This window comes from Capricornis sumatraensis, chromosome 4 (genome assembly GCF_032405125.1).
Source record: "Capricornis sumatraensis isolate serow.1 chromosome 4, serow.2, whole genome shotgun sequence".
NCBI lineage: Eukaryota > Metazoa > Chordata > Mammalia > Artiodactyla > Bovidae > Capricornis > Capricornis sumatraensis.
This window is the reverse complement of record NC_091072.1, coordinates 42,151,146-42,172,471: the sequence shown is the minus strand read 5'-3', so window position 1 is coordinate 42,172,471 and position 21,326 is coordinate 42,151,146. Positions and strand designations below refer to the sequence as shown.

The 21,326-nt window shown below is 44.0% G+C and overlaps 1 protein-coding gene across 1 annotated transcript in view; it reads right to left on the bottom strand.

Moving 5' to 3' along the window:
• The window catches only part of CSMD1 (CUB and Sushi multiple domains 1), a 1,675,023-nt gene that overhangs the window by 47,320 nt on the left and 1,606,377 nt on the right, over window positions 1–21,326 (bottom strand). Inside the window, exons 53-54 of the mRNA XM_068971399.1 lie at window positions 12,314–12,487; window positions 10,767–10,940 (exon numbers count right to left, since the gene is read on the bottom strand). Of these exons, the coding sequence (XP_068827500.1) occupies window positions 10,767–10,940; window positions 12,314–12,487 (348 nt within the window). The remainder of the gene's footprint in view (window positions 1–10,766; window positions 10,941–12,313; window positions 12,488–21,326) is intronic.

The window sequence follows — 21,326 nt, the reverse complement described above, 5'->3', positions numbered from 1 at the left end:
AAGCTTCTTCAATGTAAAGTGTAAAATTAGTTTTCCTGGTTATATTTTTACATTATGAAAATGTTAAAGTAGAAATGGCTGAAGTTAAAGTCTTTGTATGTGAATGTGAGGGTTTAGGACAGCCTGGGACACACAAATTAATTCTACCCCCTACCCCCATCAACATGTATTAATGCACCAATATGTGCCCGCAGTGATTTCTGTTAAATGTCTGTGCTAAGTCGCTTCAATCGTGTCTAACTCTTTGTGACCCCATGGACTTTAGCCTGCCAGCCTCCTCCATCCAGGGATTTCCCAGGCAAGAATACTGGACTGGGTTGCCATGCCTTTCCCCCAGGGGATCTTCCCAACCCAGGGACTGAACCCACATCTCTTATGTCTCCTCCATTGGCAGACAGGTTCTTTACCACTAGCACCACCTGAGAAGCCTTCCATCAACACTTAATAGAGTGTAAAATAAGGTGACCACTGGTTTGAGGTCTTCCCCTGTAGAAAGCGCCTGGTCGGGAAGGGGAGCAGCTGCCACAGGTGCAGAGGAGAGAAGGGGCCAGAACTGTCTGCATTCTGACTGCCCAGGGCTGAACAGGCAGCTGCGGGAGCCATGCTCTCACCCACATTTCAGACCTGCAGCAACTGCTACACTCTTCTGGTTGGAGACATAGTCTCTAGCAGAGGGTAACACATCAGAGCGAAACTGGTAGCAGACTTACTGTCGGGGTCTCCCCACATCCCAGCATCACACCCCTCAACACGCTAAGCACAGAGACCTGGCCTTGATGTTCAGGTGTTCAAACCTGACACAGGACAGGAAGTCCTCAGCTGGAGAGAAAGGGAGACATCGAGCCACACACGCAGCCCACCTGGAGTCCCGGGGGACGTTTGTGTTTACTGGGGGTTAAGACATTCATGGAATGGATCAGCAGCATGTCTGAGGTCACAAAGGTGGCTACACCGGAGCTAGGAGAGGCTCAGAGCTCCGGACTACCTGCGGACTCCTGAACCTCCTGCAGTGGGCGTAGGGCTTTGTGAGAAAAGGGAGGAGGGGCGGGAGAGGAGGAGGGAGGGAGGAGGGAGGAAAGAACCATTTCCTTATCTTCTTAATTCTTTCATTTTATCTTACAGTTTGTGTTTACATTTCTTTTTCTATGTTTACTCCTGTTTCTTGCTTATTTCTTATTTTCTTTTATGGTTCATTAAAAATCTGATCACAAACAGGAAATATAAGAAACTGATACTTCATAATGGAAACTATAGCCAAATTAAATTCTTTGGCTATAAGAAAAAAATGGGTAAGGATTAGTTCACTCATTAAAAAAAAAAATTCGTAGTATTAGAGTTTTGAGTAATATTTGTTTTTAAATTTTCTGATAGAAGGGATTATGCAAACTTGAGAGGACGACTGAAGGTGAGATGACTCTGCAGTGTTCAGTGTATGGCGCAGAATAAATGCAGCTTGTTTACTAACTGCATGAATCAAAATTTAAATATAAGATTACTGGCCACGGGAAAAAAAAAAAACAAAAAATAATTTATGAGGATTTTTCAAATACATGAAGGTTACCTTTCATTTTTTATCAATAACTGATAAGAATAAAGAAACTAAATAATGAGACATTCAGGTTGGATAAAGAAGAAACATTCTAATTGATTGTTATTGATTCTAGTTAAATTTCAGAGACAGGTCGGGGTAGGGACACTGAGAACCTACTATGCATCGGGCACTGTGCTAAGTGTGTCACATGCACTGGTTTACTTAGAACTCACAGAAACCCAGACTTTCTTTGCCCAGTTGTAGAAGAAAACTGATGTTCTCCAGTGAAGTTGAGGATTAACTCACTCTAAGACCCTGGATTTGTAACAGGAGGGAAAGTGGCAGGGCACAACTTTTGAGAGGATGACATAGCCCAAGAACACAACATAAACCGATTAGAATCAAATAGGACCAAGATGACACACAAGACTCGACCTTAATCCTCAATCAACAAGCGAAATGGCACATCAGAAGTGCCATGACAGTTCCAAGGAACTGTTACAAGACCAAGGAGTAGGCAGTGGCCCAGATCCTGGAAATCTCCCCCCTTCTGAAATATAGTTGTAATAATCCTCCCACTCATTAGCATATGCAATTACCAAGCCTATAAGAACTAACCACACCAAATTTCGTGGCCGCATTCGCCCTCCGCCAGGGCCCACATTCATCTGCAGAGCATGCTTCTCTCTGTATCTGAATAAATTAACTTCTTACCCATCACTTTGTCTCTCACTGAATTCTTTCCAGGATGAGACATCAAGAACCTGAGCTTCATTAGGTCCTGAAACCAGGTACTGTGGATTTTGGCTGGGTTTGAGTCCCAGCCATGTAGATTCAAGTCCAAAACTGGGTTTTGACTGGGTTAGAGTTCCAGCCGTGTGGGTTAGAGTCCCAATCTGAAGTAAACAGTTCCAGATTCAGTTATGTGAGTTTAATAAGCTTTTGTTTTGTTTGCTTGTTTCCCTTTCCATTCCTCTCTAATCAGAACAGAGCCTTCACTCACCCCATAGTTTCTTAATTTTCTTTATTCTCATGTATGTAACAACAAAGTACATATATTCTCTGCATTAAAATGACCAATCCTACAAAACTGTAGATAACATGGAAAAAAATAAAACCTCCTAATGTTTGCCTGTAACACAAACATTTTTACATGAGGAAATAAAACACTGTGACTCATCCTAAGACTGTCAGACTTGGGTCTACTTCGTTTCTTTTCCTTGAACTTGACACGTATTTTGGAATTTCAGAGACAAAGACTCAGAGAATGCTCTTCTTTAGCAACAGGGCCTCAAAACAGCAGATGTAAACCCGACTCTTAGAGTAGACACGACAATGTCTATTTTCATTCTGTGTTGCAAAGTCTGCAGCCATATAACTTATTTACTCCAGAAATATATTACTATTAGTAGGAAAGGGTGGCTTTTTAATGTATGTATTTTCCTGGCCCTGTTTGTAAAGGTAGCATGGGGGTTGAGTCATTTCCTGTAGGTTTTTGTCGATCCATCACTCAGTCGTGTCCAACTCTTTGTGACCCTATGGACTACAGCATACCAGGCTCCTCTATCCTTCACTGTTTTCTGGAGTTTGCTCAAACCCATGTCAATTGAGTCAGTGATGCCATTCAACCATCTTATCCTCTGTCATCCCCATCTCCTCCTGCCTTCAATCTTTCCCAGTTCCTGGATGACGGTGATCTGATTTATCACAAATGCATCAGGCATGGTCTCCTCATAAGGAGACGGCTGAGTCTGAGGATAAAATGTGACTCACGGTGGAGAGACTGTGGAAATCTGCATCTAAATCAGCCTCACTGAGCACAGATTTACCTGGAGTTTCATTGCAAAGTTCTGGTGGAGTTTCTCTTTCCCATCATTAACCAAATACTATAGGGCTGGCTTCTCAGGGGACTCAGATGGTAAAGAACCCACCTGCCAGTGCAGGAGACACAGGTTCAATCCCTGGGTTGGAAAGATCCTGTAGAGAAGGAAATGGAAACCTACTCCAGTATTCTTGTCTGGGAAATCCCATGGACAGAGGAGCCTGGCAGATGGCAGTCCACGAGTGGCAAAGCCAGACACGTTCTCAGACACAACTCAGGAGCTAAGCATGCATCCTCAGGATTCCACAGCTTATTGACCATCCCATCCACCCACCCCTCCACCCACCCCCTCCCCCCCGCCTCCCGCCCTGACCGGATTAGACATGGGGGAACTGTATTCAACATTTGGAAGGGGGAAGAAATGAAGCACAACAGCATGCTTACACAAGCTACAAGACCTTAGACCTTCTGGAGAATTATGAAAGGAATCACACAGAGAAGAATCAGGCCATAATGCAGGGCACATGGAGAATCTCTGGAAATTGTGTTAATAAGGGAGTTATTTCTGTTAAATTCAACTTTTAAAATTTCTTGTCATTTTTTTTATGACACTTTACTATCCTTATGAGCCTGACCTCTAAAACCATGCTTTCCCTCATTGAATAATATTCATGTAAATTCTGTGAATTAGACAGTACCCCGTACTTCATAAATGAAGCAACAGAGAGTAACATAAAGTGTGTGCAGGAGGCATCTGACTCACTGGGGGATTTCTAATCCCCTCGAGGCTGGGATGACAATACTTGTCAGTCATCTCCCCCTTAATCAGAGGTTTTGGAGGTGACAGCTTTTAAAATTAAGTACTCATTTTAAAGGTCTGCTCTTGCAAAGGTAGGGCCAAGAGAACAAGAAGACAAGTCACAGGATAAGAGACAATATTAGAAAAGACACAGCTAATAAAGGATGGCTACCCAAAACTGAAAAAGAACTCTTAAAACTCAACAATGGAAAATAACTCAACTGAAAAATGAGCCACAGATCATAACTGACCCCGCAGAAGAGAAGACTTACAGATGGCAAATAAGCACATGGAAAGATGCTGCAGGTCATATGTCATCAGGGAGGTGCAAATTAAACAAAGATGAGATGCCACTGCACACCTATCAGAATGGCCGCCACTCGGAACGTGGACAACTGCAGATGCTGACTTGATGGGGAGTCGGAACTCTCATTCGGTGGGGATCAGACTGTGCAGCTCATTATGAAGACAGTTTGGAGGTTTCTTACTGAATTAAACATAACTCTTACCATACAATCCAGAAATCCTGTTCCTTAATATTTACCCAAGGGAGTTAAAAACTTCTGTCCACACAGAAACCTACATGGGAATGATTACAGCAGGTTTACCTCCAGTTGTCAAAACTTGGAAACAACCAAGATGTCCCTCAGGAGGTAAATCTACAGATAGACTGTGATCCTTCCAGACACAGGATTTTGCTCATTCCTAAAAACGTACTATCAAGCCATTAAAAGGCACAGAGGAAACTTAAATGCACACACTAAATGAAAATTCAGATCTGAAATGGTTACATATTGTGGTTCCAACTTGACATTCTAGAAAAGGCAAAACTATGGAGATGGTAAAAAGATCAGGGGTCGCCAGGTGCTGAGGGGAAGGAGGAGGGCTGAGCAGGCTGAACAAGGAAATGTTAGGGCTGTGAAAACACTGGGCAGGTACAGCAATGACAGCTACCTGTCCTCATGTGTGCGTGCTAAGTTGCTTCAGTTATGGCCCACCCTTTGCGACCCCATGGACAGTAGCTCACTAGGCTCCTCTGTCCATGGAGTTCTCTCGGCAAGAATATTGGAGTGAGTTCCATGCTCTCCTCCAGGGGATCTTGCCAACCCAGGGATCGAATTCAAGTCTCCAATGTCTCCTGCATTGGCAGGCGGGTTCTTTACCACCATTGCCACTTGGGAAGCCACATGGCATCATACACCTGTCCAAACCCATAGGTCCTATGTTAAAACTAAAACCCTGGCTTTCCCTTGTGGTCCAGTGGTTAAGATTCTGCCTTGCAGTGCAGGGGACATGTTCAATCCCTGGTCTGGGATAATTCCACAAGCCAAGGGGCAACTAAGCCTTTGAGCTTGTCCTCAGGCCCTAGAGTCCATGCTTTGCTATAAGAGAAGCCACCACAAGAGAATCCTGAGCAGTTCAACTAGAGAGCAGCCATCACTCACTACAACTAGAGAAAACCCCAAACAGCAGCAAAGACCAGGCACAGCCAAAGTATACCATGTAGGTTCATCACTGTTAACAAATGCACCACGTTGTGGGGATGTTGATAATTAGGGGTGTGCACTGTGGGGACAAGGGGTACTGGGAAACCTCTGCACCTTCTTCTCAATCTTGCTATGAACCTCAGTTCAGTTCAGTTCAGTGGCTCAGTCGTGTCCGACTCTTTGCGACCCCATGAATCGCAGCATGCCAGGCCTCCCTGTCCATCACCAACTCCTGGAGTTCACTCAGACTCACGTCCATTGAGTCAGTGATGCCATCCAGCCATCTCATCCTCTGTCGTCCCCTTCTCCTCCTGCCCCCAATCCCTCCAAGCATCAGAGTCTTTTCCAATGAATCAACCCTTCGCATGAGGTGGCCAAAGTACTGGAGTTTCAGCTTTAGCATCATTCCTTCGAAAAAAATCCCAGGGCTGATCTCCTTCAGAATGGACTGGTTGGATCTCCTTGCAGTCCAAGGGACTCTCAAGAGTCTTCTCCAACACCACAGTTCAAAAGCATCAATTCTTTGGTGCTCAGCTTTCTTCACAGTCCAACTCTCACATCCATACATGACCACAGGAAAAACCATAGCCTTGACTAGACGGATCTTAGCTGGCAAAGTAATGTCTCTGCTTTTGAATATGCTATCTAGGTTGGTCATAACTTTCCTTCCAAGGAGTAAGCATCTTTTAATCTCATGGCTGCAATCACCTTCTGCAGTGATTTTGAAGCCCCCCAAAATAAAGTCTGACACTGTTTCCACTGTTTCCCCATCTATTTCCCATGAAGTGATGGGACCAGATGCCATGATCTTCGTTTTCTAAATGTTGAGCTTTAAGCCAACTTTTTCACTCTCCTCTTTCACTTTCATCAAGAGGCTTTTGAGTTCCTCTTCACTTTCTGCCATAAGGGTGGTATCATCTGCATATCTGAGGTTATTGATATTTCTCCCGGCAATCTTGATTCCAGCTTGTGTTTCTTCCAGTCCAGCAATTCTCATGATGTACTCTGCATATAAGTTAAATAAGCAGGGTGACAGTATACAGCCTTGACATACTTCTTTTCCTATTTGGAACCAGTCTGTTGGTCCATGTCCAGTTCTAACTGTTGCTTCCTGACCTACATATAGTTTTCTCACGAGGCAAGTCAGGTGGTCTGGTATTCCCATCTCTTTCAGAATTTTCCATAGTTTATTGTGATCCACATAGTCAAAGGCTTTGGCATAGTCAATAAAGCAGAAATAGATGGTTTTCTGGAACTCTCTTGCTCTTTCCATGATCCACCAGATGTTGGCAATTTGATCTCTGGTTCCTCTGCCTTTTCTAAAACCAGCTTGAACATCAGGGAGTTCATAGTTCACGTATTGCTGAAGCCTGGCTTGGAGAATTTTGAGCATTACTTTACTAGCTTGTGAGATGAGTGCAATTGTGCGGTAGTTTGAGCATTCTTTGGCATTGCCTTCTTTGAAACTGGAATGAAAACTGACCTTTTCCAGTCCTGTGGCCACTGCTGAGTTTTCCAAATTTGCTGGCATATTGAGTGTAGCACTTTCACAGCATCATCTTTCAGGATTTGAAATAGCTCAGCTGGAATTCCATCACCTCCACTAGCTTTGTTCGTAGTGAGCCCAAGAAAGCATCACTATGAAGAAAGCTATGAACCTAAAACTGCTCTAAAGAAAAAATCTATTAAAAAAGAAAAGTTCTTTCCAATTTTTCAGGAAAAGGCAGGAAGAAAAGACAAGTCAAAATTAACACTGACGTCATTAAAAAGAACCCTGGCCTCCTTCACACTGAGCCATAGACTGCTAAAGGACCAGCACCTATTGTAAAACACCAAGTGAAAGTGAAAGTTGCTCAGTCGTGTCTGATTCTTCGCAACTCTGTGGATTATACAGTCCATGGAATTCTCCAGGCCAGAATACTGGAGTTGGTAACCTTTCCCTTCTTCAGGGGATATTCCAAACCCAGGAATTGAACCCAGGTCTCTTGCATTGCAGGTGGATTCTTTATTAGCTGAGCCAAAAGGGAAGCCCAAAACACCAAGAACTATTTTTAAATCACAGGCATTTGATTTCTTCTCTGTTGCTTTGGCATAAGTTGGGTGAAAATGATGGAGAAGGAAATGGCAACCCACTCCAGTATTCTTTGCCTGGGAAAACCTGTGGACAGATGATCCTGGCAGGTACAGTCCATGGGGTTTGCACAGGAGTATAGACATGACTTAGCAACTAAGCTACGACAAAGGAAAATGAGGTACAGAAAAGTTATTTTGATAATTAAAAGCCTGCTCTTTGAATTTATTCCATCTTTCCTTTAGCCAGAATGTCCCATGTCCAGTGGGCAATTTCAGTTGCTGGGGGCCTTTCTCCCTAATTAACCAGCCCTGATCTCTAAATTATTATCTGCTTAAAGGTATGAATTATTTCAGCCAGCTCTGTGTTGACAGTGTATGGCATAGCACTCAGAACACACTTGCTGCTGCTAAGTCACTTCAGTCGTGTCCGACTCTGTGCAACCCCATAGATGCAGCCTACCAGGCTCCCCCGTCCCTGGGATTCTCCAGGCAAGAACACTGGAGTGGGTTGCCATTTCCTTCTCCAATGCATGAAAGTCGAAAGTAAAAGTGAAGTCGCTCAGTTGCTTAATAAATGTTAGGTTGAGGAGAAGGATTCTGGAGGAATGGATCTAGACATCCCTTCAAGCCTAAGACATCAAAGACACAGCTATGCCATAAACCCCTGTGAAGATTAACTGGACCCAAATTTATGTGCCTCCATTTTTAAGCATTCTTACAGTTGAGCTATCTTTCCCTGTTATAGTAGATAGAGAAAACAGTTTGATTAAAGCTTTTTAACCTTTAGCTAGGTCCCTCTAGTCAGAGCTATGGTTTTTCCAGTGGTCATGTATAGATGTGAGAACTGCACATAAAGAAAGCTGAGCACTGAAGAACTGATGCTTTTGAACTGTGGTGTTGGAGAAGACTCTTGAGAGTCCCTTGGACTGCAAGGAGATCCAACCAGTCCATCCTAAAGGAAATCAGTCCTGAATATTCCTTAGAAGGAGTGATGCTGAAGCTGAAGCTCCAATACTTTGGCCACCTGATGTGAAGAGCTGACCCATTAGAAAAGACCCTGATGCTGGGAAAGATTGAGGGAAGGAGAAGGATATGACAGTGGATGAGATGTTTGGATGGCATCACCGATTCAATGGACATGAGTTTGAGTAGGCTCTGGGAGTTGCTGATGGACAGGGAGGCCTGGCGTGCTACAGTTCATGGAGTCACAAAGAGTGGGACATGACTGAGTGACTGAACTGAACCTTTAGCTTATCTCTGCAGTTGCTGGAACAAGTGGTGGACACCATAGCCCAGTCTCTCCACTGCCATCCAAGTGCCCAGGGCTCGGGGCAGATACGTGGGCCCCGTGCTTCCCTGTGAGAGGGGGTGAGTGAGTCACCATGGCTATCACAGCCGTGCCTACACCATGCTCAGGAAGCACTAGGGGCTGCTGGAGTGTCCCACTGAAGGGGAGGGGCCAGCCATACGTAGAAGCCAACTAGTTGTGCCAGCTCAAACATTCCAAGCATCCCCTAACTCCAGTCATCTCAATCACTGCCCCTGCCTAATAGGATTAATGATTACATGTAATCTACAAGGTTAACCTGCCAATGTCCAGGCTGACCAGATGCCCCACATTGTCAGGAGACCAGCATGAGCTTTGGGATGAGAAACCAGGGGCATCTCTGTGAGATACTCCACCCTTTCCTTCCCCAGGACTTCCCTGAGGCTCAAATGGTAAAGAATCTGCCTGCAATGCAGGAGACCCAGGTTCAATCCCTGGGCCAGGAAGATCCTCTGGAGAAGGGAATGGCAATTCACTCTAGTATTCTTGCCTGGAGAATCCCATGGACAGAGAAGCCTGGTGGGCTACAGTCTGTGGGGTCACAAAAAGTCAGATGTGACTGAGTGACTAACACTTCACTTCTCCTCCCCCAATAGGACACACCTGAAGCCTGCCTTCTGGAGACAGTGACAACAAGGAACCTGGGGGTCTGCTCTTCATGGTAAGACTTTCTCATGTTGAAAAGTGAGTTTTAGAGGGAAGTGGAATGAGGAGGCATTACTGTTTTTGAGCTGCAGCCAAGCACTCTGATATAGACGTGTGCCAGCATGGACAGGTAGGTAGCCAAATTTCAAGTAACTGCCTTTTGAAGCACAGCCTGAATTCCCATCCTGCTGTTGCTTTTGAATAGAGCTCCCTTGTGTACCCAGTGGGAAGGTGGATGATTGTCAGAGCACGGGACCTTTGTATGTGTCTGGCTTTAATACTGTTATTACCAAAAACAAACAGAAATAAAACTTCACCTTCACATGGAAGAACGTTCACCTTCAGTATGAGAGATGTTTTAATGGAAGGTAATTGGAGCAAAACCTTAAACAGCATGAGCTAAAGACTACAAGATGAACCTGTCAATGTCCAAGTTCTCTAAACTCTTAAAAACTCAAAAACTACAGAGCAGCATTTCCTTGGAAATTTAAGTGTTAATCCAAATCTGTGTGACGATTTTTAAAGAAGCAAATTTCTAAAACTTGAGATCTAAGTGTGAGTGTGAAAGTTGCTCAGTTGTGTTCAACTCTTTGCAACCCCACGGACTACACAGTCTATGGAAGTCTCCAGGCCAGAATACTAAATGAGTAGCCATTCCCTTCTCCAGGGGATCTTCCCAATCCAGGGATCAAACCCAGGTCTCCCACATTGCCAGTGGATTCTTTACCAACTGAGCTATCAGGGAAGCCCTGAGATCTAAAACTTGAGATCTAAAAGCAGTTAGAACTTCTTAAGTACATCCCTAAGTCTAGAATTGTAAGGACCAAAGGCATGGAATATACGTGGTAGAGATAAATGAGTGTCTAAGTGAGGAGAAGGATAAATGGAAGAAGTCTTTGAAGCACAGAGTCCCAGGGTTTTATGACTGAATATCTGGCCAAAGATCAGAGACCATGGAGAGATTTGTGTGTCATTCTCAGAAACGTTATTCCACCATGTGGAAAGTGGGTGCAGAAGCCCTCCAAGCAGGCAGACAGGCCCCCTGGTGTGTGGTTGCCCCCATTAACCAGGGGCTCTCCTACCTCGGCAGGTGGGCAGGGGGCTGCTCCACTGGCCATTGCTCCGACACTGGGCTCGAGACGCACCCTGCAGCAGGTAGCCGGGGTTGCAGGTGAAGTTCACCACATCGTTCAGGTTGAACTCGCTGCCATTGGTCAACCCGTGGGCAGGGTTCCCTGGGTGTCCACAGGTGATGGCTATGGAGGAAGACAGGTCCACATGGTGGTCAGAAGATGAACAAGTCATCACCTTCACCTGGAATTCTTTATTCATACATATCATATGTGTTAAACGTGTTAATGAGAGGGTTGACAGTGGATCAGATATGTTACAGACTGTGTTTATATTTGGAAGCAGAAATCAGGAGGAAGAGTCATGGGTTGAACCCACAGGTTTTTCTTATAAATAATTGTGGAAAATAACCAGCACCTGCCTTTGTTCATAATCATAATTTCTTATTTACTTCATGATGGGATATCAAGTAACTTTGAAATAAAACAATGGAAAACAAGATGCAAAATTTTTCTGTTAATCATGAGTTTTGAATATGTTTCCCTTAGAAAACATCAAGCTAATTTTGTGGAACTGGCATTTTGAAACATTAAAGGAATTTAGCTGAAAATTTAAATTATGAATGTATAAATTATTCCAAAATCAATGTAAACATCATGAAATTAGCAAAAATGTGTGCATGCTCAAATCCTATTTTCTTTGACATCCCCCATTTATGCAGTCAACTGTGATGCCCACAATCACAGTAACACAAATCAGGAAGATACTCTTGACTGGCCCTTTCAAAAGAAACACATTACAGCTGTAAAACTGGTGTTCTTCTCACTTATCTTGTCAACCATTTTCCCTTTCAAGTAAAACTTTCACCCTTGACCTTTGTACATTTACCATAGCACTATCACAGAGAAAATCCGTCACTTTTGTAAACTTACATCAATGTTCCCTTTATTTAGGAAAATAGAGAACATATTAGGAAAAATTGGTTTACAAGGAAATTTGCAATGGAGGTACAATCTCTTCTAAAAATAGGAGTTGGCATTTGCCTTTGAAGTTAGAAAGTTTGAGGACAATTGTTACATACAATTTCACCTTCTACGAAAGGAACGACTGCATTCAAAGCTGTCTGTGTTCTTGACGAAGCAATGACAGAAACACAAAACAGCACAGAAGACTGGAGGTGGACACGGGGGGCACCTGCGAAGCTGATCTGCAGCCTCAGGCTCAGCAGCTCTACCCTCCTCTAGTCAGAGGTGCTGTCTACCTGGTCATCCTGTGGTGACATCTAGGGGAATAAATGCCTGACATCCTCATCCTGGGACCCCTCTGAGATGAGCTGGTGAGCAAACACAATGTGGATGGGAGGCTGGCAGAGGGCTGGGAAAACATGGAATGGGAGGGGGACCAGAGACAGAAGTGGGGGAGTGCCCATGTTCTCTCTCTCCCGTCAGCGCTCCATCTTCTCCTCTGAGATCAAACATGTCTGTGCTACAACTTAATGACGAAAGGAAAACACCCCTAAGGGAAACACCGCCCAGATTAGTTCACAGAAGGTACTTACGGACACAGACTGGGGTGTGTCCGGACCACTTGTGGTCTTGCAAGCATATCCGGACGGAAGTCCCTACGAGCCGGAAGCCGGGGTTGCACTGATAAACCACTGTGTCCCTGTAACTGAAGCCATCGCCGCTGATGTGGCCATTCACGATGGGGTCTGGGGAGCCACAGTGGCCGGCTGGAAAATGAACAAAACCAAAAAAACACGCTGGAGAATATGTCTTCTGTAAAAGCACCACATTTATGGGCAAACAACAAGGTCCTCCTGTTTAGCACAGGGAGCTACATGGAACAGCCTGGAATACACCAGAATGGAGGAGAACGTGAAACAGATTATGTATCATGTGTAACTGAGTCACTCTCCTGTAGAGAAGAGACTAACACAATGTCAGTGGACTATATATCAATAAAAAGTTATAGAAGCAACACATTCATAATTTACCTTTACTGTCAAGTAACTAACAGCCTTGAATACAAACTTTATATACATATATATATGATATGTTTTCCTTTTCAGCTTAATTTTTCTCAACAGTTGTGGGAACATAAGTAATATTTCAAATAGAAAATTATTAAAGGGTATCCCCTAGTTATGGTTTTTCCATTTATTTCTTCTACTGATTTTTCATTCATATTTTATGGTATTTATCTGGTAAATAAAAGCCAAAAGAAAGGAAGAGACACTTGGAATTAATGTAAGTTCCATAACCCTGTTGAATATGTGTAGCAAGGAAAAGTATGGAAGGATTTCCAGTGAGAGATTAGATTCCTGAACTATTTATGAAATTCTAGAGGAAGGACTGGGTTATAAAATAAACCCAATTTCAGGAAACATCCATTTGAGTCATGTTTCCGGGCCAGCAGTGCTGGGGATTCAATGAGGAGTAAGGCAGTCATAAGAGGCCTGACACAGAAAGCATCCCAGGGAGTTTCATCTTACAGAGGTGAGGAATGGGGAGGGGACATGTAGCCCAGCCGGGCATCAGACGCCCTGACAGAGGCAACACTGAAGGCCTAAAGGGGGCACACCATTAGGCAGATCAAGGCGTCTAGTCCCTGTATTGAGAAACTTGATTTGATTTATTTTTAAAGTCTCAGTTAAAATGAAGATTATGGAGTTATGGGACCAAACTATTCATTTTCCAGAAGGGCACCCATTTTAGCCTTTTAGGTTACAGCCTTGCACAGTTCACACTCTATGTTGTGCAACTTCCCGAATTCGGGCTACATTTAGCTATTACTGTTCCAGTGAGCACTAGTGCATGCACGCTAAGTTGCTCTAGTCATTTGTTTGCAACCCCATGGACTATAGTCCACCAGGCTCCTCTATCCATGGGATTCTCTAGGCAAGAATACTGGAGTGAGTGCCATGCCCTCCTCCAGGGGATCTTCCCAGTCCAGGGATCAAACCCATGTCTCTAGTCTCCTACATTGGCAGGCAGGTTCTTTACCACTAGCACCACCTGGGAAGCCCTCCAGTGAGCACAATCAGCAGCAAAGGAAGGACAAGAAACTCTATTAACAGAAAAAAAAGAGAGAGAGAGAGAGAGAATTGGGACGAGGGATGAGGGCAGCCCTGCACGTTTCAAGAGAAAGTATCTCCTAAATTAAATAAAGTGATGTGCTTATCTGGGAGACCTCACACTGGGATGCCAGGCCTCTGGGTTTTGTGTTTGCTTGTTTCTTTTTCATTAGCATTTGGCTTCAGCTTAAACAAGATCACTAAACACTTTCAGGCAATTCTGCAGCCAGTATCATTGCACCTAGGTTAGGAGGCTGGATTTCCTGACAAATGTGTCAGAAATGGTTCCATCAAAATATGGGCAAAAAATCTCAGAGTGAAGACCATGTGGATTATGCTATTTTTACTTCAATCCGACTCATTAATTTAATAATCTGCCACAAATCAGAACCTGAGAGCTCTGGCTAGAAAGGAGCAAGTGATTTAGGTAGAATACTGTAAAACTGCAACTGCACATGATTTTTAATTCAATGGATGGGTTGACAGACAGAGAGATATATCTTAAAGGAATGGATGTATTTTCTTTGAGTTTAAGTTTTTAATTACAAATTCTATTATTTCCACATTCCTAGAACATTATATTTTAATTCTCCATTTTCTTCCTGCTGAGGACAAGCATTACTATGGAGTGGGTAATTCTCCAACTGCTTAAAATTGTTCTTGAGAGTCATTAGCAGAATCAGGAATTCCATGCCATGGTGGCTGCTTTCAGTTCTGGACAAGTGACTGTCTCACACACTAAACCATGGAAAACATCATTCATGGGCTAGCTAAGATGAGCTGCACGGTGGAATGGGAATTCCATGAAATTCCAGAATGACAGATTCTATACATGTGATTGGGTCACAAGGATCTGAAGGTTTCACCTCATCTACAGAATGACTCCTCTGGGCCTTAAGCTGCAAGATCACTGGTCTCTAAGTTTATGCTACTTCAGGTATAATGACAGTGGTGGTATTGTTTTCATTTACTATATTTTGGTTAGTTAGATGTCCCAAACAGAAGAGAGAACTTCTTTTTGTGTGTGTGTGGTGGTGGGGGGGGGGGGATGCTTTTTATTTATTGTTTTAAATTAAATTTCTTTTAACTATCTTTCTCTAAGACTGAATTAGGAGGAATAAAATCCATGGAACAAATTCTGCTAAAACACAGAGTAGAGGCAAGGTCAACTCTCAGAAGTTGTGTTGGGGAGGCCATGAGCCAAACCCAAGGAGAACATGGGACCCCCAGGGGATTCTCGGTTTCCTCCCAGGTCCAGGGATTCCTGCAAACTCATCAGGAGTGGGAACTGGCCATGGTGGACGGCAGCCATGCCCCCTGTGGGAGCCCCGCTCACAGTCAGAAGCACAGAGAAGCCACCAGCCAGGGCCCTGATATCAATCAGCTTGGGCTAGCACATGGGCCAGCGGAACCCGATCTTCCCGGGTGTGATGTGTCTATTCCACCACGGCAGGGCCTCCGCAGACCCTGCCTCTCCAGTCAGCAGTTCTGGAAGGTTGCTGTCCAAATTCTACACACAGACGCCATTGTGGTTTTTCAGTCACTAAGTCATGTTCAACTTGTTGCAACCCCATGGACTGCAGCGCATGAGGCTTTCCTGCACTTCACTATCTCTGTGAGCTTGCTCAAACATTGAGTCAGTGATGCCATCCAACCATCTCATCTTCTGTCACCCTCTTCTTCTTCTGCCCTCAGTACTTCCCAGCATCAAGATATTTTCCAATGAGTCAGCTCCTTTACATCGGGTGGCCAAAGTATTGGAGCCACAGCTTCAGCGTCAGTCCTTCCAATGAATATTCAAGGTCTATTTCCTTCAGGATTGACAGATGCCTTAGTATGTGTTGTAGACTGACAACATAATTGCATGACAGAACAAAAGCTTTGCCAGCTTGTTTCTAGTGGAGTGACTATTCTGAACACTGCCCTGGGATGAATGGAATCCTTCCATCCTTCAGCCCCCACACCTGCTGCCGCATCCAGGCATCTGAAAGGGAGCCCCGGGCAGGTGTATTTCAGAGATGGGGTCTCCCCATGGATAGGGTTTTGCATTGTCCAGGTGAGCTCTCTGCACTGCACCTTGTCTCTGATGTTGCAATGATCATGGCCTGCAATGTGACAAACTGCACCACCTTTCAGGGGTGACTTCACTGAGCGATGGACACAGAGTGTCAGAGGTCAGTCAGCAGCCTGAACATCCAGTGAATGGACAGATCGAATGCTTCTTCCAAGACAATCTGTGTTAGAGTCTCCTACAATTACCTAGACTCATGCAATTTCAGAAGGAAATTCTGTGGTTTGGGAACTGAATCCAGTTCCCCTGGACCCACAGACACCTGCTCCTCCAGGAGACCCATTGGGCACCCTGGCTCCCAGGTGACAGGGTGTCCTGGTCTGGGCAGACCTAGATCCTGCATCTCTCATTGTGGAGGTTGGGTGTTCACAGGAACTGAACAAGTGTGCCTCCTGTCACAAGGCCCCTCTCTCACACTCTCAACACACACACACATTTCCCACACCCCAGAATCCCCTATTTTAAGGTCACATTTTCACTGTGCCAGTTTGTATCAGGACAAATACTAAATATTGGTTTGGGGATTGGAAGTGAATACATTCACACATTTTTACAAAATCTGCACACCAAGTTTTTCAGCCTCTGTATTTGCTTTGTGATTACTGGCACTCATTGCTGAAAATAAAATAAGAAGCATTACAACTATGCTGTACCTGCAGGAGACTGAAAATGCAGTCTGCTTCATTCTGCCAGCTCCACCAGCAACTCCAGCTGGGGGGCTAAAGGCCTATTTGGTGGTGACTTTTAAAGCCAGTTTACAAACTTCCACCTGAGTGTTAATAAATGGTCATGAGATTTCAGATGGATCAGATCCCCTTATGTGTGGAAAACAGGCTAATGGCTGAGCAGGAAACACTGATTATGCATTTAAATCTCTAGATCTGACATATTCATGAGGGAACACACTTGAGTTCCCACAAATGAGACTTTTTTCTCTTAATGAGCAATTTTGGGGGGTATCCTTGAGTATCTTTGTGGAAATCAGAGAAACTATAGTGTTGTAGTAGGTGCCTGAATCTTTGCAATGATCGGCAGGTGGGGTGTGATGAGCTGGACGACATTCAGGGCCCTTAGTAACACCAACAACCAAGACTGGTCCCTTTGCCTCAGAATACATTTGTATCAAGTCTCTATTTGGCACACTCTGAAAGTGAAAGCGTTGGTCACTTAGTTTCGTGTCCGACTCTGCAACCCCATAGACTGCAGCCCACCAAGCTCTGTCTGTGGGATTTCCCAGGCAAGAATCAATACTCAACTTAAATATGTCCTTTATTTTAGGTTTCCCTGCAGAAGGAGACTCTGCCTCTAGGACCATCTGTTTACAATACCATATGGTGAGGGTTGTTTTGTCTTAAACGCAGAAAATGGAAATAGTTTTTCTTACCTCTTCTTCTCCACCTTTAGTCTATGAGTTCTAGAGCAGGGTCCTGGCCTCTGCACCACCTCTGAGCCCCTGCCTGATCCAGAGGGGCATCTCTGAAAGGATATGGATTCCTTCCACATCTTGTTGCCATAGTCCCTGACCCTCAGCACCACGGGACCACACAGAGCTCCCTGAGGACCGCCTGCCCCTCTGCTCTGCATCTCTGCAGCTGTCCCCAGTTCTGTGGGGTGACTTACTCCTGGAATGACTGACTCAAGTCTGTTTCTGTGGGTTTGGAGACACCTCTGCTCATGAAAGTCCCCCCACCCCCAATATGGGAAGCATTTTGTGTGGATCGCTCCCCTGCCACTCATTAATCTCAACTTTTTATTAAAGATAGTGGGTTTTTATCTTATTTATTCCTTTGATTATAAATTCCTTATAGAAAAGTTTGGCACACTCTGAAAAATTCCTTACACACACTCTGAGTATAAATTCGTTATAGGAAGTTCCTATGAACTTCCTACCCTATGCAGTGTTTCTTGAGGAGTTAAATGAACATCACTAGACAACATTCCGAAATACAGACAGAAGTGCCTGTGGCTGGGGAGAATGCTGCACTGTTCACTTCCGAGCCACCAACAGCACAGATGTAAGCTGTGGAGTTAGCACTGAGTGCTCCAAATCGTTTACCTCCCCTGACTATCACACAGCCTAAATTTTAGACAGAAGATCAGTTTTATACCAGGATCAAGGAGGGTGGGGTTAATCTTTCTCCTCTAATATCTTTTGCTGCAATACAAGCATTGTCATAACCAGTTGTTTTATTAAAAATCTGTACATGGATGTGTCACAAAACACAAGGTACTTGAATCCTTTCTGGTTTTATTCTCTAATACGCTCAGTCGTGTCCAACTCTTTGCGACCCCGTGGACTGTAGCCCACCAGGCTCCTCCATCCATAGGATTCTCCAGGCAAGAATACTGGAGTGGGTTGCCATTTCTTTCTCCAGGGGATCTTCCCAACCCAGGGATTGAACCCAGGTCTCCTGCATTGCAGGCAGATGCTTTAACCTCTGAGCCACCAGGGAAGCTCAGCTATGGAAAAGCAGCGTCTACAATATCATTCTGAATCATGTCATCTATTAATAGCTATTTCAGCCACTCAGATGTCACCATGATATCACATTACAAAAGAATTCATCTCCCCATCAAAGTGTATCAAAGGTCATCAAAGTACAGCAAATGCAAACTTACCTCCAATAACAGCAAAATAATCAAATGAAAAAGAGATAATGTTCTTTGCGGAGGAAATGTCTCAGTCTATCACTGATATCTTGAGGGCTACAGACTAAAGAAGTAAGAGAGTGAAAGTCATGACGGGTTGTTATGTGTTGAAAAAGCTAAATGATATCAATGGTCTTAAAAGATTAATGTGGTTCCTGCAATAGGAGACCTGGATTACAAATGGACAACCTGGTGGAGTCGGCATGTTCTCTGTTGAGTTTAATGCAAGCTACCACAGGGAAGATAAGCAAGGGTAATTAAGGGAGCATGGGGACTGTAACGCTTCCCTGATGGATTATAAGCTACCTGATGCGTAGATACGGGGTCAGCCTTCTTGGCACTTAATTCTGCAGCCCAGGGAGATGCTGAGTGCTGCACAGCAGCTGGTGAATGAGAACACATCCTGGGCCATTCCCAGCCTGGCAAGACTCTGCTTGTAGCAGAGATGCTGCACTGATTAAGCAAGGGCAAACCCTTTAGAAAAATGCACTCTGATGCTCACAGGTAGCGTTTTGCCTAAATTTTAGCTCTAATCATGGTTGCACACAGGGTTGCCAAGTTTTCCTTATTCTATCTTTCCTCAAAAGTTCTAGCTTAGAATTCTGGCAAGGGACCTCAAATATAGCACAAGTTCAGTTCTCAGATGTTGAACAAAGGAAATCATCCTTCATCTTCTTAAATCCAGCTCTCCTACTGTTAACAATCGCGAGACTCCCACTGTGACAGTGTCCATGCATGTGCCTGGCCATTTCTGCTGCCACGATCATAAGGAATCTGGCATGTTCTTTCCTGCTGGAAATCACTGGAAATAACCATTGTATCCCAGCTAGAAACAGGATGCCTGCTCCACGTGAAACAGAATCTCAAGCAAAGGAATTCTTTTGTTCTAGAAACTCTAAAAATAAACAAGATACTTCACCACAACTTGAAAAAATGCTCTTGCCAAAGTGTTTTGTATTATGATAGAGAAAGCATGCTGGGTATAGAATCAAAACAGCACAGAGTCCAATGGAGCCGCACACAAACATCTGCCAGGTGGCCAAACACTTCTTCAGGAAGTCTTCATCACATTCTTGGACAGATCCTACTTGTTGAAGAATAAATAAGGGAAAATATTTCCTATATTGAATCTGAAAACTATTTTTCTGTATGCACATCTGGTATTTCAAACCAATGAATAGAATTATGTATCACTAATGTCATTAGCAACCCTGGTCCTTGCCCTCAGCAGATGTGTTTAATGAATTTTATTTTTAAATTTTTTCCCACCAACTGTTTTAAATATTTGAAAATAGCTATTAATTACCTCCTAACTTTTCTCCCAGCCAAACGGAAGATCACAAGTTTTCTAAACATTCCTCACATGTCATGGTTACCAGAACCTTCACCACAAATGCATTTCAAGTCCTCAGCAGCTCACTTGACCTCACCGAACTGAAGTCTTCACCCCAGATATGGACCGGCTAGGCACACGGGACAAGAAAGAAACTGAAGGAATAATACCGGTGCCTCAGCCATCTCTTAGCACCAATGAGCCTTCTGTTACCCGAAACACCTGGTCCTGTGTGTGCTACAACTTCATAATTTTCTCCTCACCATGTCCATTTAAAGTTATTTTACTTTTCATTTTGAGTAAAATATCATACTAATTCCATTATTTTCTTATGTCTGCATGTGTACATACTAAGTTGCTTCAGTTGTGTTTGATGGTTTCCGACTCTATGGATTATACCCCAGGCTCCACTATCCATGGGATTCTCTAAGCAAGAATACTGGAGTGGGTTGCCATGCCTTCCTCCAGGGGATCTTCCTGAGTCAGGGATTGAACTCACATCTTTTATGTCTCCTGCATTGGCAGGAGGGTTCTTTACCACAAGCACCACCTGAGAAGCCCTTTTTATGTCTAAAAAAAAATCTATTTGGCCAATCATTGATTTGAAGGGTTCCTAAATCTGTCATCAGATATTCATTTTCAGTCTTTCAGCTAGCATCGTTATGGTCTTTCCCTATCTGCGCATCTCCAGCACTGACAGTACTCTGTTCTCCACCTGCTCATCCTTCTCCCCAAGCTCTCCACTGTGTCTCACATGGTCTTCTGGGTCCTGTGGACATATATTCTTGCCAGGTTACATGATATTATCTACCCATCAGCAAACCATGTTTTCAGGAAAAGAGCTATCCTCCATTGTCGTATTCTGTGTATTATGAATTCCAACCTGTAAAGTCTCACTGAGACTACGTCCACAACTTTCAGAATCTTTAGACTTCTTACCCATTCTTTACTCACTGGTTTAGAATCACACATGGCTATTCATCATTTCTCATCCTTTTCTAGGTGTGTGTTTTTCTGTTTTGTTTTTCTTTAAATATGCTCTGGCCTCCTCCAATTACATTGTTCTTCATATCCTGCATCCAGGTTCTACAACACTATCATTTTATACTTTATAATCTTCACATTTTTCTTCCTCTGTCTTTCTGCTTAACTCCCTCTTCCAGAAGTATCTCAGTCATACTGCATCCCACTGAGGCCGTGCCTTTGAGTACCTCCATCCAGCCAACTACGCACCTCATCCTTTCTGCGTCAAAGCCCTGACCTTCCATCAGAAGAATGCCACTAAACAGGTGAAGGTTTGCTTGCAATCAACAAGACTCAAGCCGGCTCCACGATGCAACAGTTACAAAAACTGAAGCTGCCCCTGAAATTCCCTGTGGCCACTGCTGCCTTAGCATCCCAGGGTCACTGGAAGGACCAGTAAGGCTTTTGTGAGCAGTGAC